Here is a 25,915-nt window from a genome sequence, read left to right as displayed (position 1 = left end):
GTGATGTAAACTTGAGATAACAAAGATGCGGCCTCCGTGCCGCTTAATGCAGCAGCTCCCACAGTAAGCTATGGTGGCCTTGCTGATGAGAACATGAAAATGTCAATGGCTAGCATGTACCGAGAGCAGTTTCTTCCGGTCACGTATATTTCAGTTCAGGAGCAGGAGGTTGCCTTTCCTTAGCCCTCTACGTTCCTGTGTCAATGGCTGCACATCCATCATTTGCTCATCTATCTTCAAGGCAATGTTAGGCTGCCATTACCACTGTTTTTCTTCTTTTACAAACTGAGGCTACAAGAGGGTAACTTGCTAACCTGAGGCCACAGACTTATTTAGAGGAGCAGCCGGTGCTGGAACCAGATGTTCTGATTCCAGTGGTCAGCGTCTTTAGCTCTCCATGGACAAACACCCCTCTTAAAACTCACAGTGGAGTTTGCTAAACTACACAAAATGTCGAGATTGGTCTAAATATGATAAAGCCTTCGTCTTGGTAGATAGAGGGCACCTTCTTATACACCTTCCTGAGTGTCAAGTTGAAAGAGGTTTTCTGCCTCTTAAAGATGTGGCCTTGGCACCTTATGGGTAATGAAGTAAGAATATAAACCGTTCAAATGACTGTATGCTGCATTAACTGTCCAGATTTGTCTATCAATTGTGTCCTCTAGTTAGATTGACCAAACATACATGATTCAAACAAATTGGCGATCCTCTGTGGGCAGGGGTCATAAAGACAATCAGAAAGTCTGAGAAAACAAACGTGCTTGGTATATTTTTGCCTGATAAAAATATCTAGTTAGCTTCAGTTTCTTTTTGGCTTAAGAAGGATATATATACCAATCACCACTGTTGTCCCAGCTAATGCTTTTCACAGTCATTCTGAATGAGAAGTCCTGTTAAGTCCAGAGTCATTGATGTATTAAGGCACATAGCACTGTGGGAATCCAGTAACATTCCCAAAACTTCACTGAGTCCAACTGCCTGCCATTTCGGAACATTCCAGTTTCTTGCTCTAGAATGCAAGTGTGGTGATTACCGCTGAAAGGCAGTTGGTTTCGCTAGTATAGGACAGGACAGCGAGAAGGAACCGGAGCAGTTATCACTTTGTCCCCGGCTTTGGCCGGGTCTTGACAGTCTGGTTAACTTCTCAGGAAGAAGCTGGCTCAGCGTCTGCAGGCAGCCGAGGAGCACGTGGAGGCCGTGAACGCCAAGTGCGCTTCCCTGGAGAAGACGAAGCAGCGGCTGCAGAACGAGGTGGAGGACCTCATGCTTGACGTGGAGAGGACCAACGCGGCCTGCGCCGCCCTGGACAAGAAGCAGAGAAACTTTGACAAGGTGCTCTAGCTTCCTTGAATGTTATGAGAACTTTATTAGGCCTTCCTTCTCCTTGTCCCAGCTGACAGCCTATGGTCTTTTCAGGTGCTGGCAGAATGGAGACAGAAGTATGAGGAAACTCAGGCTGAGCTTGAGTCCTGCCAGAAGGAGTCTCGTTCTCTCAGCACTGAGCTGTTCAAGGTGAAGAATGCCTATGAGGAGTCTCTGGATCAACTCGAGACGCTGAAGAGAGAAAACAAGAACCTGCAGCGTGAGTCGGTGACCTTCCCGACCCTGTTCAGCTTTTACTCCACTGTCCCATGCTGCCATCTTTCCAACCCCTTCCTCTCATCTGTTCTTCCACAGAGGAGATTTCTGATCTGACAGAACAGATTGCAGAGGGAGGGAAGCACATCCATGAGCTGGAGAAAATAAAGAAGCAAGTGGAACAAGAGAAATGTGAGATCCAGGCTGCCTTAGAGGAAGCAGAGGTATGTGCTACTTTGCTGGGGGGGGGGGGGAATGAAAGTCAAACATTAGCAAAACTATCAAGTTGAGTACCAAGAACTGAATGCATTATTATGGAGCAGGACAATTTAAATGCGGGACCTTTGTGTACGGGTCAGGTAGATGATCCTATCAAAAGCTGTAATACTGTCAATACTGAGGCTGGAGAGATGTTTCAGCTGTTAAGAGCTCTTCCTGGGTGCATTTCCCAGTACCCACATCTAGTGGCTCACAACCACCTATAACTCCAGCTCCAGAGGATCAGACACCTTCCTCTGGCCTCCAGGAGCTCCTGCACACACATGACACAATCTACACAAACACATGTGCACATAAATAAAATAAAAATAAGTTTGAGAAAAATGCAAATACTCTAACCCATCAATTTAGTTTCTGAGACTTTATCACAAGAGAATAATCTTTAAAAGAGGTAAAACTTTAGGATAAAGATGTCCAATGAGAAAGTAAGCAAACTGTAGAACAGCAGAATTTCAAATAGCAAGTATGGTTAATAGGCCAGGATTTCAGTTACACATACTGAAATCCTAGCACTTGGGGGGGAAGGCAGGGGAATTATCCCAAATTTGAGGCCAGCCTGATCTACATAGTAAGACCTAGGTCAGCCAGAGCTTTATAGCAGAATCTCACCTTAAAAGACCAAAAGGGACCCAGCAAAATGGTTCACTTTCCACCAAACCTTATACCCCGTTCAATCTTCAAAACTCATATGGTAGAAGGAGAAAGTAATTCTCACATATTTTTCTCTGGCCTTCATGTTCTCTCTCTTTCTCTCAATTATTTATTAAATAAGTAAGTGAAAATGAAATCATACAAAGAGTATGATTAATGTGGGGAAAGATTGATGATAGACACAAATACTTGGTTTTAAAAAAGCAACACTATTTTCATATGCAACTTTGGTTAGATAAAAAGATAGAAATAGAGAAATGGAAAGAACCATGACTGAGCCCAAGGTCAGCCTGAACCACAAAACAAGATAGCCTGCCTTAAAAAATAGTAAGAAAAAAAATGGTTAAAATGATTAACATTAAAATGATTGTCTCTCTGTGAGGGGCAATGGGAAACTTTGTTTTATATTGTCCCCATGTTTAACAGTGAGTAGCACTATATAATCAGGAAAAAAATGATTTAAAAGCTGACAGTTTCTGTGCCAGATTAATAAATCATACACGAAGAGTGTAGTTTATGAAACATACATATGTATATGTAGTGTACAATACTACATACAAAATGAATCAAATGATTCTTTTAGGGCTGTCATGAATCTTTAGATCGTACACAGACCTATCTATATAATCTCCAGAACCATGCTATATCATCTGTGCCTGGATAAACAAACAAACAAAAGATTCACCTCATAAGTTCTTAGGTCAACTATATTAACTTTAAAGCTCAACAAGATGGCACCAATAAGAGTTTGCCTCACACACGCATAGTAGAGGCCAGGCACTTGAGTTGTCTTCTGCTCAGTGCTGACTGATCACTGTTTCCTCAAGGCGTCTTTGGAGCACGAGGAGGGAAAGATCCTACGCATCCAGCTGGAGCTAAACCAAGTCAAGTCTGAGATCGACAGGAAGATTGCAGAGAAGGACGAGGAGATCGACCAGCTGAAGAGAAACCACGTTAGAGTTGTGGAGACGATGCAGAGCACACTGGACGCCGAGATCAGGAGCAGAAATGATGCTTTGAGGGTCAAGAAGAAAATGGAGGGAGACCTCAATGAGATGGAGATCCAGCTGAACCATGCCAACCGACTGGCTGCTGAGAGCTTGAGGAACTACAGGAACACACAAGGCGTCCTCAAGGTAGACTTGCCTCTCAGATGAGTCACAGACACACCTGTCTGCCGTGCCCACAACCACTTTTTAAGCAATCTGTGTTAGCTAGCTGCTTTCCCCCTCTGCTGTGATAGAACATCCTGGCAAAGACCAGCTTAAAGGAGCAAGTGTTTATTCTGGCTCAGACTAGTGCTTTCTCCATTTTATACAAACCAAGATCCTCTGCCCAGTGAATGCTCCTGCCCACAATTATAGTGGGTCTTCCTATATCGATTAATATAGTCATGATAATCCCTCAGAACAATCCCTTTGTTCCAGGTATTTCCAGATTCTGTTAAGCTGACAATTAACATCTAGGTAGCCATCCCCCTATTCGCCAAATTATACAGTTGAATGCACCAAGGTAACCAATTAAATGTGCTTAAAGCATAGTTTATGGAACTCATATGCAGAAGAACAAACAGAAGCTGAAAGATCAAGAAATGACAAGATAGAAAAATACACAGGCTTTCCATAAAACAGGCCTGAGGAGGCTGAGTCTTAGTCTTGTCACTTTGACTTCAAGGAAGTTACTAACCTCTCGGGCCTGTTACTTCCTCTACATAATAAAAAATATGTTTCGAAGCTCAAGGATGGCTGTGAGGATCAAATGACATAGCAGATGCCAAGCACTATGTAGAGTATGTAGAGGGTGCTCTATAAATGACCAAAAGATAGTGACGAGCATGTGATGAATAACAAGCTAAAGGCAGAGACAGAGCAATAGTCTGTCTCTTGGTAATTTGCTCACACTCTAAACAAATGTCACCATCATTCTTAAGCTCAGACAGATGACAGGCGAGTCATGTCCCGTTCCTAGCAGCACCAGTGCTCTGTTCTAGGTCATCTCCTAGGTGTTCATGTCCTCTTCAGGGTAGTCACACTATTTTGTACCTTCCAGGACACCCAGCTGCACCTGGATGACGCTCTCCGGGGCCAGGAGGACCTGAAGGAGCAGCTGGCCATCGTGGAGCGCAGAGCCAACCTGCTGCAGGCCGAGATCGAGGAGCTGCGGGCCACGCTGGAGCAGACGGAGAGGAGCAGGAAGATCGCAGAGCAGGAGCTGCTGGATGCCAGTGAGCGCGTGCAGCTCCTCCACACGCAGGTGAGCCAGATGCCAGTGCACTGCTAAGTGAGGAGTCCAGAGTGCAAGAATGCACCTATAGCCAAGAATGGGCTGTACCTGAACCACCGCTGGAGCACGACAAGGCTATGGGTGACCTTGTTGTGCTTTCCTGTTCATCTTTGCTAGATTATCTCCCATAAAGGGTTGGTAAATTTAGAAAGAAGGGTAGACTTTGGGGGTTACTTAAAACCATGAAGAATAACCAAGAAGCCAGGCTTTGACTCCAACCAGAAACATATTTCATGCGGCGCTTATCAGGGTGATATGAGAGTTCAGTGTGCTGTGCTCAATGTTCCTGTGCCCTGCAGAGCACTTACCACCCCAGGCATTAAGTAGTAGTCGTCCCTCTCCCTCGTGAGATCTCCGTGACACCAACAATCCAGCATTTCCAAATACACACCGAGGCGGTGTGTCTTCCCAAGAGAGCACTGTCTTGAAGTTTTAAGAATGTTTTCATAATACAAATTCAGAACCCTCCCCCAAAGAACAAGCCCCTCTCTCTCTTTCCCTCCCTCTCCTTTCCTCTCTTCCTCTTTTCCTCCTTCCCTCCCCACAGCCCTATTCACACACACACACACACACACACACACACACACACAATTCTTTTGAGAGACTTCCCATGTCATGCACTCAGACACACGTAGAAAAGCTATTATTCCCCAACCTCTTAAGCAGAAAGTACTATAAATAAAACAAATGAAAGAATAAGTAAACAGGTGACTACTAAGAATGGGCTTTCAGAGTTGTCTTGAGACAGTCTTCCTATGTGGCACTGGCTGTCCCTAAATTCATGCTCTACCTGCCTTAGCCTCTGACTGCTGGGATTGCAAGCACGCACTACCAAACCCTGTCAATATAGGCCCTCTTAAAACTGCAGAGGCCCTCATATGTATGTCGGGTAGGCAGTAGAGGACTGGGCAGGAGGAAGAACATTCCAACTGTGGAAATGATTACGAGTTTGAGCCAAATAGAATACTTCACATTAGTGAACGCTGACACCAGGTCTCCTAAGTTCTACAAAAATAGAACATTTGAAATCCCAACTGAAAAACCTGAAAATCTTTTCAATTTCCACCATTTTTTTTAAACAGAACACAAGCCTCATCAACACCAAGAAGAAGTTGGAAAATGATGTTTCACAGCTCCAGAATGAAGTGGAGGAAGTGATTCAGGAGTCACGCAACGCGGAGGAGAAGGCTAAGAAGGCCATCACTGATGTGAGCGCCATGCACATGATCCTCTTCACATCAGTGTCTGCCTGCCTCCACCAGGCCTCAGTATCTTCTCCATCCATTTGCCTTTCAGGCCGCCATGATGGCAGAGGAGCTGAAGAAGGAGCAGGACACCAGCGCCCACCTGGAGCGGATGAAGAAGAACCTGGAGCAGACGGTGAAAGACTTGCAGCACCGTCTGGATGAGGCAGAGCAGCTGGCGCTGAAGGGAGGCAAGAAGCAGATCCAGAAACTGGAAGCCAGGGTGGGTATCTTCAGCCCTAAACATGCTGCCCATACCTGCAGGCTATCCTAAGCTCATTACCCAACACTGACTGGCAATCTATCCTTCTTTCTTGGTTATAGGTCCGTGAACTTGAGGGAGAGGTTGAAAATGAACAGAAGCGTAACGCTGAGGCTGTTAAAGGGTTAAGGAAACATGAACGAAGAGTAAAGGAGCTTACCTACCAGGTAAGAGGAATAGCTTTCTGGAACGTGCAGGTATCATGCCCAAAGGGAAGCAAGAACCCTTGTGACTACTTAGGTGGCACTTGCAGATGGGCATGTTAACTCCCTGTGCGTAAAGGAGAAAAGGCAGAGTTGCTGGCTGCAGGCATCACCAAGCCTGCAGTGATTAGGGAAGCCTTTACAAAGCAAGATCAAACAGGGCATGCAGCTCAGTGTAGAGTCTATACTCCACGGGAGCTTGATCACCACTAATAGGAAGGAAGGTGGAAGGGAGGAGAAGAGGGAAAGAAAAAAGGGAGGGAAGGAAGGAAGGGAGAAAAAGTAGCATTGGAGGAGAGAGAAGAATATATGCCTTCAGGCAAAGTGTGGCCTCTCCGAGAAGAGGGGCCAAGGACTGGAGAAGATATGTAGAATTAATACAGAGGCTTGATATAGAACACATGTAACAAGCGTGACCACTATTCGTAGCATGGTTTGGTCAAGATTACCCCAAGGTCCCCCTTTGAGCATGCCCCCAGCTTATTTTAGTGCTGGCGGTAGGCACGTTTCTTTGGATTGAATGTATATCTTTTCATCAAACTTTCAGACAGAGGAGGACCGCAAGAATGTGCTCAGACTGCAGGACCTGGTGGACAAGCTACAGGCGAAGGTGAAATCCTACAAGAGACAAGCTGAGGAGGCTGTGAGTATCTTTGAGGTTTTATGGAAATAAGCAGAATTCTGTTGAGGGGGGAAAATGTTTCTTAAAAAAACATGTATGGGAAGAGGGGCACACAGTAAGATTCAACCATTCATGCATTTTACAGGGACTGTGAGCACACAAATGTAAGTGTGCACGCCCCCATTCTAATCATTGACTCGGGCTCCAGATGAGGTCTTTATTATTAGGCTGGAGAAAGAGGAAGCTCCAAATACCCAGGCTTGACTGACAGTAACAAACTCACAACAAAAACACCAACGCCAGGGTGAACAATGTCTGTCTCTCCATATACACAAAATCACGTTCCTAAAAGTCACATGCCAATTCTCCCCTCAGCTGAGGTGTGGACTCACTGTGTAGGTGAGGCTTCCCCTCCTGTATGTGCTGCAGCGACTAGAACACGCAGGAAAGGCCAGAGACACAGCCAGTGGCGTGAGGACAGTGGAGTTCTTCAGTACCAAGGCACAGAGCAATGATGCTGAAGACTCTCCCGCTGTGCTTTTCCCAGTCGCGCCCCGCCTGCCCCACCCCACTCTTCTAGATATATGTGGTAGGAAAAAAAAGAATCCATGAATAGGAACAGTCACACAAAGCAGGCGATTGTCTTAGCCCCACTTTTTCCCTTTTTCTGTGCTGGTCTTAAAACACACAGGGAAACAATATCTAGTAGGATTTCCAAGCTATTTGAATGTAAACATTTGCTTATGGAGATCTTGAGGGCATCCGGGTCTCTTCTTTCTTTTTCCTCTACACACACACACACACACACACACACACACACACACACACACACACACAGAGGTAAGCCAGGGGCTGGAGGGATGGCTCAGTGGTTAAAAGCACTGGCTGCTCTTCCAGAGAATGCAGGTTTAATTCCCAGCACCCTCTTGGTGGCCCACAATCATGTGTAACCACTTTCCCAGGGTTCCAATGTCCTTTTCTGGCCTCCCTTCCGGCACTGCATGAATATGTTGTGCAAATATATTAGGCCAAACACCTAAACACCTCAACCAAAAATAAAATAAATCTCTTCTAAAAAGCAGGGAAGTGGTGAGAAGATTTGACCAAAGGGCTATTCTCTTCCACTTGAAAACAATTTCTCCGTTTCCTTCCTTCAAGTTGAAATTGTCACAGGAGTGACAAATTAGGTTGAGGCTGGAGGTCAGACATGAGAAGGAAATACAATTGCAGAATGACCTGGCCTCGTGACTAACACGGTGAGGAGCACGAGCACGGCCTCTAACCGCCAGAACTCTTGTGTGTTCTCAGGAGGAACAATCCAATGTCAACCTGGCCAAGTTCCGCAAGATCCAGCACGAGCTGGAGGAAGCCGAGGAGCGCGCGGACATCGCCGAGTCCCAGGTCAACAAGCTGCGGGTGAAGAGCCGCGAGGTTCACACCAAAATCAGTGCAGAGTGAACACATCTTGCCGAGGCCACCAGCGGCTGAAGGGAAGCGCAGAATGTGCTGCTCTGGGTCACTTGCTGGGGCCATGTTCGCTTTTCTCCCACTCTCGACTCAATAAAAACTATAACATATTGAGAAAGTAAACCAGACTTTCTTTTTCATTTGCAAAAACGTTTTCCGGCAAAGCCGGGTCTTACCTAGCTCTTATTTTTTTCTTACTATTATAGATGGCTACGTAGAGCTAGCTCAGTTCACTTCCTGTTGCCATGATAAAACACTGACCAAAACCAACTTGGGGAGGAAAGAGCTTGTTTGGCTTACAGCCTGTTAGTGAGAGAACCCAGGACAGGAGCTCAAGGCAGGAATGATGCAAGAACTGAGGCAGAGACAATGGAAGAGCCCTGTCTAAACACCCCACGACCACCCTCAGGGTCTTCAACAAGCCAGAACCACCCACAGACACACCCTCAAGCCAATGGATGGAGGCAGCTCCTCAACTGGGGTTCTCTCTTCCCAAGTGACTCTGGTTGTTGTCAAGGTGACCAACACTAATGAGCCAAGGAGCATTCAATACGCTGAACCTCACTGCTACCCAATAGCTCTTTCCCCATTTCAACCTCAGGAACTCCTACACAGTAGCATTCACAAAGGGCTTTTTGTTTGAGATAGGGTCTCCCTATGCTGCCCAGGCTGGATTTGAACTTAAGATCCCCTTGCCTGAGCCACCCTGCTGCCAAGTGCGCTGGCAGTACAGGAGTACAAGGGCATGCTTGGCCAGATCCTGTTTTAATAAATATCTCTGGATTGCTACAAATTACTAAGAAAACTCCTCTCTGAAGCTGCCTCTCTGAGGGTGTCTCTCCAGAAACACACATTCATTTAGTCCTTGTATGCCAGGCTCTAAATCCTGTGGGTGTGACAGAGAATAAGCAGCCCTCGGGGAATTTACACTCTACAGGAAGAGAAAGTCTTTTATAATATATGATTACGCCACGAAATGTATCTGGTACAAGAAAGTTTATCTGGGGGAGGGGAAAGGGAGAGGAGTTAGGACGTCCAGGAGGAGAGGTAGAGACAGGTGAGTGGACATGTAGACAGGCAGACAGACAGGTGCAGAGCCGTGGAAGCAGAGGAGGGCAGAGAGAAAATGTGGGGACAGAAGGAAGCTGGAAAACACACACACACACACACACACACACACACACACACACGCACACACACACGCACACACTCGAGAAAGAGAGAGAGAGAGGAAGAGAGAGCGAGCAGAGAGCTGGGGTGACAGGCAGGTCCTTTCATCCCTATGCACAGCTGGTGCATCTGGCGGTGGTGGCAGGTGATGAGGTAAGTGTTGCTAGGGCCGTGAAGTCAGGCCAGCTGAGTCCCCTCTGCACTAACAAAGGCAACCGACAAGGAAGCAGCCATGCACTGGGTCAGGTCAGCGCAAGTGGAAAATCGAGAGGCGGAGGGAGACGGTCGCATTCCATTGAGAGGCATTCATAGAATGCAAACACATTCGAGCAGAGGCCTGAAGGAAGCAAGAGAGTAAGCCATACTGAGTGTTTGGGCACCGAGCCCTTCAAGACAGAAAGAACAGAAAATGCCAAGACCCTACAGCAGGTGACTGTCGCTGTTCTATGTGTGAGACAGCTAGCCCTGCTGCGGCTGCAGGAGAACGAGAGAGACAGGAGAGGAGAGGAACCAGGGGCTGCGCATGCCATGGCCCAGAGGCTCCACACCTATTTGCTTGCCTTTACTCAGAGCCGGAGAGGGTTTTAAGCAATGAAGTGATATTAACAAGCCTTTTAAAGGAATCTATTTGTCTGGTGTGTTTAAGAAAAACAAAACAAAACAAAACAAAACACCAACATGAAAGGAAGGAACACAGATAGAAACCTGGAGACCAGTGAGGGGCCCCCATGAAACTAAGATTTTCAAATGACCACGGATTAAACCAGAGTAAGAACATGAAGAGATAATTAAAAAGTTCATTTTATCTTTACTGACTGGAGCACAGGGAACTTTCAGATGGGCTAGATAAGGAAGGGAGGGAAGGAGGGAGGGGAAGGAGGAAGGGAATTGGGAGGAAAGTGGAAAAAGAGCAAGAGAATGAAGTATGAAGAATGACAAAGGAGAAGGAAAGGGCTGGTGGAGAGCAGCAAGAGTTTGACACCCAGACAGTGTGGAGACAGTAGAGCAAAACAAACAAACAAACAAAAACACACAATCTAGACAGATCTTGTCTTTCACGCATCCCTCCTTCCACCTTCTAGCATCTTCTTTCCCTAATCTCTCACCCCAGCAGCCTCAATTTTTTACGATAAAAAAAGCCACAGGCCACAGTCTCATGCACATCTACAGTAACAGCAAAGGCTTAAAAGAAAAAGAAAAATTTACCAAACATTTTCTCAAGTCCAAATTTGGACCAAACAGAAAATAAAAATCATAATTGTAAAAATGACCAAGAGCAAACATTAGAGGAAATCGCTGTGATCTTGGCTTAGGCGAAAATGTCTTAGCTGTAACACCAAAAGCATGAACCATAAAGGGGGGGGAAATATAAACTGAACTTCAAAATGCAATAGCTCTGTTAAAGAGAATGAGAGGACAAGCCACACACTAAGATGATGTTTATTTATGCAGACATTCAAGTAGACACCGGTAAAAGTCCAACTGCATGGGATCTAGGGAAAGAAGAAAACACAGGGACCGAATCACACAGTCCTTAAATGACTCAAGTGTGGTCCAGAGGTAGGGGCTGGACCTATCATACCTGTTAGTGGAAAATGGCGCAGCAGCGGGTAGCTTCACTTTGCTTTCGTTTGTTTGTTTAAGTTAGGAAACAACCCCTGTAGTGCAGCGTGCTGGTTGCTTTCTCCAGAGAGATGAAAGTATCAGCCGTGTGAAGATTTGCCTAGAAATATTCACAGCATAAAATAGTAGAGCTCAAAGCAGGGGAGAGCCCAGATGTCCGTCATCAGTGAGTTGTACCCCACAGTAAAGGATAAAGTGAAAGCTCCACACACATATGCTGACTGGGAGAAGCATCATCACCCAAAGTGTGCTCTCATTCCTTCATATGTTCACATCATAAATGCATGCAGAAGAAGAGACCAATGGTTACCTATCCCTATCGACGCAGACAGAGGGCTTATGGAGTGCACAGACACACAGTGCCGAGTACAAAAGAACAGAAAGAAAACTTGGGAATTAATAAATGTGCTCATTATCTTGATGGAGACGGTGGTTTTGGTTGTAGACATCTCTGGTTACACAGAAAAGGCTGAAGGACCAGCAAGAGAGTGCCACGGAGTCAAGGTACTTGCGGCTAACCCTGAAGACCCAAGTTCAATTGACAAGATCCAAGTGCTAGAAGGAAAGAACAGCTTTTGCAAGTTGTCTTCTGAATGCCACACTCATACCCTGACAAGCTAAGTTAGAAATAAAACAAGTTACCCCCAAGAAATATTAGGCGATGAGGAAGGGCAAGACACAAAAAGACATATGAGTCGTGAAGGAAAATATAACAGTAATAGGTTTCCTAGTTTCAACACTGTCACAGTTGTGTGTGTGTGTGTGTGTGTGTGTGTGTGTTTTGTGTGGTAGAAAAAAAACACAAAAAATGCTGATTGTGAAGGTGTAAAACCCTCACTGTGTGTCTTCAGAATGGGGATTGGAACTCTGCAGACATTCACTGAGATGTCTATATTAGAGACTGGACAAGTGTTTGTCCGAGGACTTCAATTAACATACTCGTGTCATGTTTTTTTTGGGGGGAGCTGATGATAATAAAGTGATTTTAAAAATAAATTAATAAGTAAAAATAAACAAATTCTTCATTACAGCACCTTGGGAAAATTCTTAACAGACTAATGTACACTGAATGTAAGAGCAAGAGAATTGTTTATGGTAACTGCTGATTGAGTAAATAAAACAAAGTGAGCTAATGGAGCGATGAAGCCATATCATATAAATGCAGGTTTATTGGGAACAGGGGGGGGGGAGGGGAAATGGAGCAGGCACAAGGGGTAGGAAGAGAGCAGGGGAGACTGGTGAAATGGAGCAGCAGAACCAAGATGTCTGATCAGACAGTGAAGGGCCTCTGGGAGGGAAGTCCAGCCCCTAGGTGGAGGGCAGGGTATGGCAGCCATGCCCTGCAGAAGGCTGGGACTTTAACAACTGCAATGACTCTATCAACTGTGACAATTACCCTAACTAAGATTATCACATATTTAAGTGCATACATACACACACATACATGTCAAAATATGTCATTCTTGATCAATGCATACTTTTGTCAATTTTTAAATTAAAAATTTGATTTTTGAATGGATAATGTTGTGTGGTGGAGGTGAGCATAGGAGCCACCCATCTTGTTTTTGGAGACAGCATCTCTCATTGGCTTGAAGCTCACTGACAGAGGGTGCCTCTTTTTTTCTACCTCCCCAGAACTGGAACTGGAAGTCGATGCCCCATCATCCAGCTTTTTCACGTGGGTTCTAGGGACAACAGAACCCAGGTCCTCCTGTTGTACAGCAATCACATTACTGAGCTAGCTCACAACCTAATATAATTTGTTTTAATAATATTTTCCTTCAGCATGCTTGATCCTACTTTTCCAAGCGGGTATTACTTGGGATTTTTTTTTCTAGGCTCATATGATTAAAATAAATAAAAATAACCTGCCCCTTAAGATTTTATATCCACTTCTCATGGAAGAAAGGGGCCTAGCTGACAACAGAAAGACTGAGGGGAGGGCCGTTTGATGGATGAGAGACCATTAGCACAGCTGCTAAAAGCTGTTGCCTTTCATGCGAGCTTTTCAGTGGGGATTAACATTCCTGAGCTAAGACCTAGCAGCTGTCGGGGTAGAACTTAACATTCTGACTCCTCGCTGAGGTGGCGTTCGGGGCCCATGTTAGCGTATCAGTGTCCCCAGCCACCCTCACTACTGACTTACCAGTCACTTTTTCCTAAGCTGGAAGCTGAAGAATCGGCCGTGGGCACATCCTTGAGCCCTGCTTAGGGGAGGAATTTACTAGCCTGATTCCTCCCTCCTGGCTGCCAGAGTTCCCAAGACGCAGCTTCCTGAGGCCACAGGGAAAATGAACGCCTAGGCTGTGGCTGCGTAAGAAAGACTTAGGGATCGCACCCAAAACAGGGCTTTTCTTAGATCCCCCCCGGGCTGACCTTCACAAGCAGAGGGGGCAGACTGTGTTCCCAGCGCTGTCACAGAAGCTATCGCTCGAGCCGTGGGGCACTCTTGGGGAGAGCGTGGTGGTTCAGATTGTGAGAAACTCTGCTCACAGCGTGGGAAGGCTGAGGGGGCTCTACAGGAGCGCCACTGTTAACAATGCGGTAACTCACAGATCTCAGGACCCGGCTCCAACTCGCCGCGTGAGTGAGTGCGTAACTCGAGGCGCCTGAAACACTTCAAGTGGGTGTAGGGGGTCTGGCAACAATTTCCACGCCCCCGCTGAAGGTAGAGCTGTAAGCCCAGAATTTAGGAGGCCGAGGCAAGAGGACGGATTGAGCGAAGCCTGGGAAAGACAGGGAAAACTCATCTGAAAGCAAAACACAGAGCCAGAATTTCCAAAATATTTCTTCCGGCAGGTGACTTGACTGCCCCGTCTTCAAATCATCTGTCCACACCAAATTTCACACACTCCACACCACACACTTACTCTGAAGCCCCTCAGCGCCATGGATGAGGTCCGCCCTGGGTGCACACTTGCTGATCTCACAGGCTCGCCACGCTTGACTGTGCGCTAGAGACATCACTTCCCACAGGCCCTTTCTTCCCTCAGTCTGACCACTTCCTGAATTTATGGGATGCAAAGGAAGTCACCCTCACCACCTTTGGACTATTGAGAATAAGGTTTCTCTCAGGAGGCACCAGGCCCCATTCCCACCTTCCCAAGCATTTGGAGACCTGACTCTGGCCAATTAAATCATGGGGATTTCAAAGGACAACTTTTGATACCCAGATCCCAGAACAGTGTTCTCACTTATTTGCTGAATAAAAAGGGAACCTTCCAGATAGTTTATTTGTATGAAAAATAAAGCAATGCTGAGCACAAAATAAACATGATCACATGATCCTGATCCTAGATGGCAGTTTTAAGGCCTTGGCGAGACTTAGCCTTTGCCTAGCATCCGAAAAGCCTGATTGGATCTCAGACCACCCCCAACCCCCAACAACCCCCCCCACACACACACCAAAAAGTGATATGCTCACAGAAGTAGAGAGATGAGCAGTGTTTTCAAACTAATGGTTACCAGAACTTTAGGGGAGGCAAATGAGAAGGAAGGGAATGAGAGAAAAGCAGAAGGGATGAAAGAAAGAGAGATGGGAGAGGAGAAGAAGCATGGAAATGCCAACAGGTGCAAAGTTATAAAAGAATTAAATTCTGATGTTTTATTACACAACAGACTGTAGCTAACTATAAGACAGTGTGTATTTCAAAACAGCTGGAAGATTTCAATTGGTCTCATCACAAATAAATAATAAATGCTTGTGGTGACAAAGATGCTGGCTACCCTGCTTTCTCTAATATCCATCCTATTCATGTATCAAAACATCAAGCTTTCACTCCATAAATATGTACAACTCTGGGGTTCCATAAAATAAACAAATGAAATGAGAAAAGGTACGAGAACCAAGTTCTCCAAGAAGAATAAAACTGACATTGAAAAGCAAGCCCTGTAGCTAGTGGCCTCATCAGTAGCGGAATGTGTGCTACATTGGTCCCGAGCACCACAAAAAGATAATCAAGGGATTAATTAATCTTTTCAAAGTTCTCATCATCATTCACAAGGCTATAGGCCATTTGTCCTCTGCCCTCCATCCGCATAACTGGCTGGTTCTCTCTATCCCACTGGCCTTTGCTCTTGCTTCTTCTGCCTGGAATACTTCCCCCCCTTTCCCCCTTAACCGTCACGTCACTAGGTGTCTGCGCAAATATTCCCTCTTCGGAGATTTTCCCTGACCAATCTGTTTGAACACCACAATCCACTGTTCCTCCAAGATTACTTATCACTAAGCGATCTTAGTGATCTTAGTGATATCTTTTGCATATTGCACCCTCATATACGTTTGCTGTAGTCATTTCCGTGAGGACAGAGCCCTGTACACAAAAAGTCCCTGTTCTGGAGTGGGTCCTCAGTAAATGCTAGGGGAATAAATGGCGGAAGAAGCGTGTGTTCTCATTAGGCTGTTGGCTCTCCACCAAGCAATGTAAACAGCTTTGAAATTACCGTATTAAAGTTCTGGAATCAGCAGTTTCAGATGCATTTTTTTTAAATCATCCTAATGGAGCTGGAAGGAATATCTTAAACTGATCTATTAGAGCTCCATCTTTGAGGTCAAGCTCAAGGACTTTTCTATCACACTCTATCCACTTTTTAGGTATAGTGCTGAGCTCATCCTCATCTGCTCACAAATATCCTGATTCTAAATGATTTAATATTTAATCTCTCTCTCTCTGTGTGTGTGTGTGTGTGTGTTAGCTGTATGTGGGTGTCTGAGGAAGAGGCCAGAAGAGGGAGTCAGATCCCTTGGAGTGGGAGTTATGGTTTATGAGTCATCTGACATGGGTGTAGGAACAGAATTCAGGTCCACTAGAAGAGAAGCAAGTACTCTTAACCACTGAGCCATTTCCCTAGACCTGACCATCCTTAAACTGAAAATCTTGAGAACTCCCCCAATTTCAAGCAAACCAGGGTGGGAGATCACCCTACCCCCAGTACCAATCTCCCCTCTGCCTTATTGTTGCGTAGAGCCGTGTAGCAGAGGGACTGGTGCCCAGGGCTGTGGGAACAGGGTAATTAGCTATTTGCAGTAAGTGGGACTGGAAGACGGATCTGCTGTAGACAGGCTGGGTCATCTGGTTGACCTCACTAGACAGCAGCATGAAAGACATGAACGAACACAGATGAGGCCGCCCTGGCTTTCAGAGCCTCTGCCACTGGCAGTGGCAGGTGCATTGTCGAGGAGAAGCTCACCATTCCTAAACCTCAGGTTCTTCTATTGCCACACCAATCGCTCTCCCTTTCCTAAGCTATCATATTGCTCCCAAGCAGTACCCTACCATGAGTTCACCAACCCACTTGATTGACACAAGACCTTTTGAGAGGGAGGCATTGCTGCACTCTCTCATTTCAATGCGGAGCCAACGAAGACTCAGAAAGGTCAGGTCACTACCTAATGCCCTCATCTTAAATGATAACAATTTGATAGACTTGAATTCCACCACTTAAGGTTTTCTCTTGGTTACCATATAATCATGTATCTTTTAATGATATAAATCCATAATTTGAATGTGTTCACCAAATGCATAACTTTAAAAAAAAACATTACAACCCCAGTGGTGGTAATTAATATAATTTTATTATGTGTTCCTTACTCTGATAAGGCTTTAAACAGCTAAAGTACCAAATCATGGCTGATAGACAAAACATAGGCAAATGGAAGCAGACCCTGACACTCACACATATATGCCACAGCTTGAAACAATGCCAGAAATTTTCCAGTTTACAAAACATAACTTAACTCGTTAGAGTTCTTCTCTGAAAAAAATTTTCAAGTCACACAATCTCCCCATGATGCTTTCAGAGCCAGTGCTTTGAATGTGATTCTGAAAAGTGTACAATTCTGAAGCATTAGAATTTTAAAGGATCTTGAAGAGTCAGAAGCAGTTACTTTGTAGTTAAAAAAAAAAAAAAGATGAAACAAACTTGGAGTCAAAGGATAGTAGTTTTGTGTTCTCCCTCTGCCACTTTCTACCTACATGTGACTCCTACCCTCTCCAAGACTGTTTCCCACATGTGAAACTATGATGTCTATGTGCCCACCTGGGTTGGTCATTCATGCCTATACTCTCAGCATTTGCCAAGCTGAGCAGTATTATCACCATGGGTCTAGAGCTAAACTGGGTTACACAGTGGGTTCCAGACCAATATGGACTGCAATTTGAGGTTTTGGCTCAGAAATAAGGAGAGGGTAGGGAGGAAAGGAAAAGAAAGAGAAAAAAAAAACACTTTTTTGTCTTGCAAAATTTCAGTAAGTAAATGGCTGCGTGGATGTAGTGAGAGAGGCCTGTGTTACATTTGAAAGCTCTGATCTTCGTGTTCTTGGATTTCAGCAGGACAAGGAGGGTGACTTTATGTCCTTAGCACGGATCAGTGAACTATACAATGCCTCAGTCTGTGTGACTCTGTAGGGTGGGCTACACAGAAAACATGCCAGACTGCCTTTGCTACCCGATATTGTCATTGAATTCAAATATGAGCCACTGTCTTCACTGACAGGCCTGCTTCGGACATTCATCTAGAAACTTCGGTTCCTCTTTGGGAAACTCCTTGCTGCTTTTGGAACGCTATCTGTCACATCAGCTCTTAGACGGCCCAAGTTGTGAGGAGTGAGGCATGATCCCACTATCAGCACACTTAATTGCCCTTTCTTCTCAAGTATCCTTGTGAGGGATGACCTTGACCATGCTCTTTTTCCTAGTCCTTTCCATCTGGCCATGCTACAGGCCTCCTGGCTTTCCCACTACACTACCCGAATCTACAGTTTCCTCCAACTACGTCTTCCATTGTGACTGGTGCCCCGCTTCTCCTAGGAAAATCAGGGAAAATGCCTTCTTCCTCCTCAACACCTGTTCACTCCTAAATCCCTAGTCTAAGCTGCCACCCCCCAGCATCCTGCTGATGTCACTGTCAGGTCACCCTCCTCACCCGTACAATGCCAGATCTCTGATCCTCTCCTTTTTCAGCTTCTTTAGAGTCTTTCTCATACACTCCCTCTTGAATATGTTACCGCCCTCGACTTCTGTGTCGGCTCCAATAATAAAGTTACCTACACCATAGAGTGAGGAGATTTTGCAAAGAGACTAGAGAAAATCTTTATTCCCAGAGTTCCTCTCAGATAGGAGAGAGGAGAAGTATGGCACGATGTGGACACTATGAACTACAGAGCGCAGTGGTGGAATTAAAAATAACACTTCCAACCCAGTGAGACTCTTGAAAGTGATGGGTTTTTATCACCTAGATTGTGCAATATGATAGCTGCATCTCCAGGCCCAAGTCGTCTGATTGTAGACATTAAGTAAGTGTAGGTTTTTATATGTTGATCAAACCCCAATACAACTATGAAAGGAAAGAAAGATGGAGGAAGGAGGGATGGAGTAAGAAAGACAAAGAAGGGAAATAGCCTTGTGAACTATCCCACTCCTGTGAGATGAGACCTAATAACTCACTCTGATAGGCCAATATTAATCCTTTCACAAAGGTGGCTATGATCCAATTATCAGCCAGGAGGCTCGCCTCTTAAACTACCACCTTTCAGCGTTGTTACAGTAGGCACCACGCAGCCAGCACGTGAACCTTTGAGGCACAAACCATAGCCGATCAAGACCCACTTGGGTCTTCTGACTCCAACAAAAGGATTACTGCTTTTCGTTTTGGTATTTGCTTTCTTGTAGAATGATCTACAAAAGAATGTATTTCTTTTTCTTCCGTGTTTTATTTTATTTCTTCTTACCACATCCTCAACACAGCCTTCCCATGAGTGCACCTCTTCCTTAATAGCTTCAGCTATCACCTGCACAGACTCTGAATCTTCAGCCTTGACTTGTTTAACTGTGTGACCCCAGTCTCTACACTCCAGCTATCTCCTAAATCTACACTAAGTTTTCTGCCTACAGTTTCTCCTCTAGGCTCTCTTCGGGGACCTAGATTACTAAGCTGAAATGAAGGCTGGATGAAAAGCAGCATTCTTTGATTCTTCCTCCTGCCTGCAACTCTGCAGTTATCAAAGTCCTGAGTCCCACCTCTGGGATAGCACTCTGGTTTTGAAATTTTTCTTTCCTTTTAAACCTTCTAATCAAGGCCCTCTTTATTTTACAGCATTATTTTTATATTCAGTGCAAGTAACACATATGACACAGATTTTACTATATTGACATAATGAAGGTAAGACTTCAAAACATAAGCCTAAAGCTCATAAGGATCATAATTATTCCCAAACATACTTCATTCATGGCATGACTGCCTGTGGGGAATTAGTTCTCTTTTCTTATCATATCTAAATGGAATACCATGGCAACCACAACCTGTGATGACACACAGTGCTCTCCTCTTTGAATCTGCAGCTGAACTCAGGTCCACTAAGGGTACAGAAACTGTGAAGGTCACCCGACTGATCTGGAAATGTTTAATACAGATATGAACTCCTTGGCGGAATCTAGCACCCCCAAGTTCTTCTTTTACCATTACATTCTATCACCAGTTCTAGATTCATCTTCAAAAAGGTATATAACATCTAGTGTAGGTGTATGTGCGTGTGCGTGTGTGTGTGTGTGTGTGGAAGCCATGGGTTGCTATCAGGTACTTGACCAATTGCTCTTTACCTTGTACTGTTGCTGTGGCTGTGTTTGCTGTTGTTGTTTGAGCCAGGGTCTCTCTGAACCTGACGCTGGCTGAGTCACTGCCAAGCTCCTGGGATCCTTTTGTTTCTGCCGCCCCAGCACCAGGATAGCAGCTGTGTGCCACTGTGCTCAGCCACCCCCACTTTTTTTACATGAGTGTTGGAGATTAAACTTAGTCCTCATGTTTGCATGCCAATCACTGTGCCTCGCTTCCACATCAAGAGCTCAGAAGCAAAGGTTCCAGACCCAGAGGGAATTTTAATATCATTCCTGTTGTTTGCCAGCTCTACAGCCTTGGAGGAGCTACTTTCAACTCTCAGAGACTGAGAGGTTCCTTCCCTTTAAAATAGGAGTGACGCAAGCACATACCTATTAGAACAGTTATGAAGTTCCAACGAGCCTGTGTGCATAAAGCCTGGAATGTGCTAAGTCCTTCATAACTAATAGCTAATGAAGCTGATAATCTAATCCCTTTCTTTTCTCTGCCTTATCACTTTAGGCCTCTTTCAGCCTTGATTCTCTTATAGATCACGATGGTCTGTATATTCACAGGAATGCCCACTGCTACATTCAGAACATGGAATAAAAGCAGCTGAGAACGTCAGTTGACTCCCTACTGCTTGCTGCTGGATCCATCGTTCTATACAGGATGCATTGCTCAGTAGTCTTCTCGTTTCACCAAACAGCAAACAAATTAGATGCTGTCCCAACATTAAGTCATTGTAAGAAATGCCAAGTCCCTCAGAAAGTTATTGATGGCTGGTCTTGTAGTTCAGCAGGAGAGTGTTTGCCTAGTGCACACAAAGCCCTGGGTTCTGGGCACAGGAAACCAAAAATAACCTCAAAGATGTTCATAAGTTTTTGCTTAATGAAAGCCTTGGAGGATCCTTACAGACTGGGCTGTTGAGGCTCTCTGACAGGAGTGAGTAGTCTGCCGCGTCTCATACGTCATCTGCCCATGGGATGCTTCATTTCCCTTCATCTCATTCTGTCAGATCTACTTTAGGAAATGTAGCATGGTGGCCCTGTTCCCACCTACTCCTCCTCTGCCCACAGACATGTCTTAGAATGTAACCTGCCCTGCACCCTGTCCTTAGAAGTGACTTACTTAAGCATCTGGAGGTGCCAGCACTGACTCTTCCGTGCATTCAGCAAACATTGCTTGTAACCAGACCGTATTGCTGTGAATGACTCTAACTTCTATACATTCTCTAAATCGCTTATGTTTCACCACCACCACCCACCAAAAAATTCCTGGCTGACCATAGGAATTATCACCTATTTTCATCAGGAACTACATCACTCAAAATTCATTTATTCCGGTTTTAACTTGATGCCAGTTTTGTAGTCTATTTCCCAATCTATAGCAGATTTTTAAAAGATAAAAGAAAAAAGGATAAAAGAGGCAAACTTAAAATTGTACGTGAGAAGCTAATCATGAAGGTCGCCCTGTGTCCTGTCAGCTGAAGGAGGCATGCTTGCTGCCCACGCTATTGATCATCTATTGCATAACAAATGACCTGGAGAAGCTTTCTGCCCTTCCTTGACCTTCTTAGGACACTCTGCCCCAGTTCCACTCAGCCCCTACGACTCTCTAAGTCTCCAAGATCTGTGTCCAGAGTCAAAATCCCTATGCAGCTGACTTGGCATTATGAAGCCTCTGCTAGTCATTTATCCAAGTAATTCAACAAGAGTGAGAGATCAGGACTACGACGCATTTACATCTAATGAGTAAACGGTGATCCCCAAACAGAGCCAAGTTAGAGTGCTTGGCTAGCAGATTTGGAAGTATAAAGAGAGCTGGGGCCCCCACTCCTAAAACTGCTCTGACCGCAGCATCTAAGGTAAGCACTCACAAGTGCCCACTATTTTCTCACATAGCGATAATTAACCTGGTGGGTTAAGTCAAGGGCAATCCAGTCGCCCTTACTGATAAGATCGGGTGACATGGTCAAAGTCCTTGTACTTTTTCCAAGGGGAAGAGAAACAAAAATACATACAATTAGGAGACAAAAAAGAAAGCTCACCTGCAGAATGAAACTGATTTTCTAGGCAGATGCCACACCGTACAATTAACCGACTAACAGCATTGTCAATGTGGAGTAACTCTTTGGTGATCACCTTAGACAATCTGAAGGTTGTTATGATGATTTAAACCTCTGCTTGCAGGGAAAAAGTCCCATAGTACTGTCTGACTTTTAACCCATATTGAAATGCATCCTAACCTGGTTTTCGCTGATGGGTTTGTGTGTTGGTCTTGCATGGGGAACTGGGTGGATTTTGTGCTGGTCTAGTCTGACAATACAGCAGCAGCCAGCATGATGACTCCACTCCTGCTTTTAGAGCCCTGTGATGCTTTGATTTCAGGCTGTTGTCACTACCTGAGAATGTTCTGTGTTGGGCTCAGGGCTAAAAAGGGATCTTTAGGCTTTCCTGGTACATTTGTATCATTTTACAGGAAGAAGTGAAACTCCAAAAAAAAAAAAAACAGAACCAGCTTTGCCTCCAAATCTGAATTCTTTTGTACTGAGGACACAGCATATGAGTAAATGTTTCTGAGAAATTTCTGTGAACTTCAGGCTATAACTGAGGCTTATTAAAGACTTGAAGGTAAAGGCAGCAAGCGTCACATCAAGACCTGACTTCTGCCATGGGGCATCTCACAACATCTTCCCTGGCACCGTTAAAGCAGTGGTAACTGGGAACTGTTTTGAAACCAAGTTTGGTATTTAACTTTTTGCAGAGACACTCTTGGGGCGGTAATACATGTCATAACCCAGAGTCAAGATTCTCTGGCCTGAGATGACTCTTTAGATGTCCCATCTCCACCTTCTCCAGGAGTCTTGGGTGTGTGCTCGAGTGCCTTGCTGAGATGGCTTTGCCCACCCAGTTTACAAATTTGATCATTCCCCTGACAGCACAACTTCCTAACCAAATGCAGGTTGCCATGGCAGTTTGTCTAGACTCATGGCATTGCCTCTTACTCTTCCTTGTTCATTATTTATTTGAGCATTTTTCTTGACCCTCATTAAATTCTGAATTCTTACGTCAGAGACATTCTTTCTTCATCCACCCTCCTGAGGAACTGACATGCCACATCCACATGCTTCTTTCCCTAATTAAACAATTATGGTGAATCATGAGTTACCCAAGTAAAAAAATATACAAAATATAAAATGTCTTTTCCTCCTATTCTCTCCACTGTGTGTCCATACACACTGAAACAAATCAGAATAAACATGTGCTCTAAATTTTTTAAAAGCCCGTAGTCATATTTTTGTATGTTTGTTTTTGCTTTATCAAATCAGCCCCAAGAGGACATCCCATTCCCGAAGGACACCACGAGAGTCACCCAAGAACCAAGAAGGTAAGGTTTGCTTTCAGTTTGGTCGTAATGGCAGCCATTGAATTTAGCAAACACCATCTCATACATTTTCAGCCTCACCATCTGTACAAGAGGCTGAAATCCCTGGGCTGAGGCTGATCCCTGGAGTATTCTTAAAAGTGACATCACAAAAATCACAATTTTGACTGAAGGAAGAAGAATTGCCCGTATCTGCACTGTGCTCAGAAATGCATTGAACAGTACAGAGATTCAGTGTACAAGGTCCAGGTCCATGTACATCATCTGCCAAGGACCTGGCATCCGAGAGCCACTCTCCATGCCTGGGTAATTGTGGCTGACCCTTGGGCACAGTCTGAATCCTTGAATCTACACAACCATGTCTCTGTCACAAACAGTAAGAAAATAACAAGAAGACATCATCCAAACCTACTCAAAAGTGACAATAGAACAAACCTCCCTCATTCCAAGCTTTGTGCTTTATTAGAGATAATTCGAGACTCATTAGGAGCGAAAAAGCCAAGGGTCATTGAGTTGTGACCACTCCATGGATGTCAACAAAGTGGCTGAGAGATGTCTGGAAGAAGTATAAGTCAAGGACAATGACAGGGCAAACAGGGGAGCACTCAGAGGTGGTGATGGAGACTGGGTGGGAGGGCAAACATCTCAATTAGAAGGTCCTTGGAGACTAAAACAGAGCAGGTGGCTGAAAGGGCACAACTACACAGTGTTGGAGCTGCCGGTCATGCTGGCAGAGCAGAAAAGGGCTAATTAAGGGACCCTGTGTGGAGAAAGCAGGGTGGGGGGGGGGGCATGATGAGTCATGTATTGAGAGAATGTGGTTGGATGTAAGGAGGTAAAGTTCATCAGCCAAAAATGAACGGTTTTACACTTGGGGCTTGGCCCTTGGTTGCATAAATATGGGGAGAAGATTTGACCTAGCAACCGCATGCCCAGAGAGAATTGAGGGGCTTTGCTGAAGAGTAAATGGTGAGTCAGCGGAGTGACGTGGCTGCCAATGAACAGTCACGACCTTAGCCATTACACCTAGGTCAAGAGAGGTGAGGGCACTCTGGAGGAAGAGGAGGAGGAGGAGGACACGTGGTTTGGATATCACATTTGATGAGATTAACAGGAGTGCACTTGGGTACAGTGACTGGGACAGTGAAGGAGACACAGAGCACACGAAGGAAGAAGCAGGTGAAGATGTAACTAGGGTTACTTAATGGCAGTCACAATGGTAAAGAGACGATAAAGCTGCGAAGATCACAGAACAGTCAGAGACAGGGGCAGCGTAGTCTTACTGTAGGACTTGGATTTGTTTCCTGTATGAAGACCTGGGATGGTGATGGATCATCTTAGAGCCGCAGATGGACTTTAGGTTAAAGCCACAAGTACCTTTGGTCTGTCAAGTCTGTCAGAAGTTGGAAAAGCTGTATGTGAAGGTGTACAACTAAGCTGAACAACATCTGTTAGAGAATTTTGCTGAGACAACTCGGTCACACAGGTAATATAATGAGGAGACACTGGACCCGAGCTATAGTTAGACTACAGAAGTTAAAAGGTGGGGGAAAGAATCTTTATCTGGAAACTCGTAATGATTTGAGGCCTAGCAGGGAAAGTCTAATTTTTCTAGAAAGACTAAATATAAGTGAACCATCAGGAATTGTACAAGTTTTCTCACCTACAGGCTTTATTCTTGTAGCACAACCCAGGTGACAGAAATAGAAAATTTATAAAATCTATTAAATGGAAATTTAAGGCTGGAGAAATTGATTGCTTGGTGGGCATGAGGCTAGCCTGGGCTATTTGGTTTCAAAACAGAGTAAAATTAAATAAGTACAAGCTGGACTAATGTATCACAATGTATGCTAATAAAAACATTGATGTTTTCAGGTTCCACATTGCAAGTAGCCTTCGAGACTCTATCGCTTCACAAGTTTAAAACAGTAAGTATCTAAGAATAGTAACTATGTTATTTAAAAAGAGAATTAAAAATTAGTTCCACAAGCCCAAATCCTTATTGTTCCTTTCCTTCTCTAAATTATACTACTACGTAAGGAGCTAATCTTTAAAAATTTGTGTTTACTTTAACCATTCTGAAAACAGACAAAGCAGGCAAAGCAGACACTGAAGAGACTGCAAAAGTGACACAGAATGCCTTTCTTATGGCAGCCTCTTGGTTTTGAAAAACACCATTTTCAAAAATATGTTATTTATAAGAAATTTGGTAGTAACTTTTAAAGAATTCATACTTTTTCTCAGTTCTATTTTCTCCTCTGGCACACATTAAAAATGCCACCTCCTCGCATTTTTCATTCCATGAGTATGTAGGGGTCCTAAGCCCACAAGCTGGAGAGCTGCTGCTGTAATGCCGCCCACTTAAGCTTCAACAGTAGAGGTGCCCTTCAGGGAAATGGAAGGGAAAACCATGATTCTTTTTACTCTCTAGGAAATAACCAAGACGTTTTAAAGCAGCGTGATGGCTGGGAGCCCTCTCTGTGGATGTTGTATTAAATCTTAGGTTTTGTGTGTGTGTGTGTGTGTGTGTGTGTGTGTGTGTGTGTGTGTGTGT

At 44.7% G+C, this 25,915-nt stretch overlaps 2 protein-coding genes across 4 annotated transcripts in view; both read left to right on the top strand.

The window, feature by feature from the left end:
- The window catches only part of LOC129666829 (myosin-8), a 28,906-nt gene extending 20,326 nt beyond the window's left edge, over positions 1-8,580 (top strand). For all 3 annotated transcript variants that reach the window (XM_055594124.1, XM_055594122.1, XM_055594123.1), the window contains exons 29-38: positions 1,149-1,332; positions 1,417-1,582; positions 1,678-1,802; positions 3,336-3,644; positions 4,558-4,761; positions 5,874-5,999; positions 6,088-6,258; positions 6,360-6,464; positions 7,048-7,143; positions 8,431-8,580. In XM_055594124.1, coding sequence (XP_055450099.1) covers positions 1,149-1,332; positions 1,417-1,582; positions 1,678-1,802; positions 3,336-3,644; positions 4,558-4,761; positions 5,874-5,999; positions 6,088-6,258; positions 6,360-6,464; positions 7,048-7,143; positions 8,431-8,580 — 1,636 coding nt within the window. The remainder of the gene's footprint in view (positions 1-1,148; positions 1,333-1,416; positions 1,583-1,677; positions 1,803-3,335; positions 3,645-4,557; positions 4,762-5,873; positions 6,000-6,087; positions 6,259-6,359; positions 6,465-7,047; positions 7,144-8,430) is intronic.
- Positions 8,581-23,318: 14,738 nt separating this feature from the next.
- Myh13 (myosin heavy chain 13) overlaps positions 23,319-25,915 on the top strand; it is a 49,094-nt gene continuing 46,497 nt past the window's right edge. Inside the window, exons 1-2 of the mRNA XM_055594119.1 lie at positions 23,319-23,364; positions 25,237-25,289. The gene's annotated coding sequence lies outside the window, so the exon portion shown is untranslated. The remainder of the gene's footprint in view (positions 23,365-25,236; positions 25,290-25,915) is intronic.

This window comes from Psammomys obesus, unplaced genomic scaffold, assembly GCF_907164565.1.
Source record: "Psammomys obesus unplaced genomic scaffold, mPsaObe1.curated_primary_1811, whole genome shotgun sequence".
NCBI classification, from domain to species: Eukaryota; Metazoa; Chordata; class Mammalia; order Rodentia; family Muridae; genus Psammomys; species Psammomys obesus.
The sequence above is the reverse complement of the archived record's forward strand: the minus strand, read 5'-3'. Positions and strand labels throughout refer to the sequence as shown.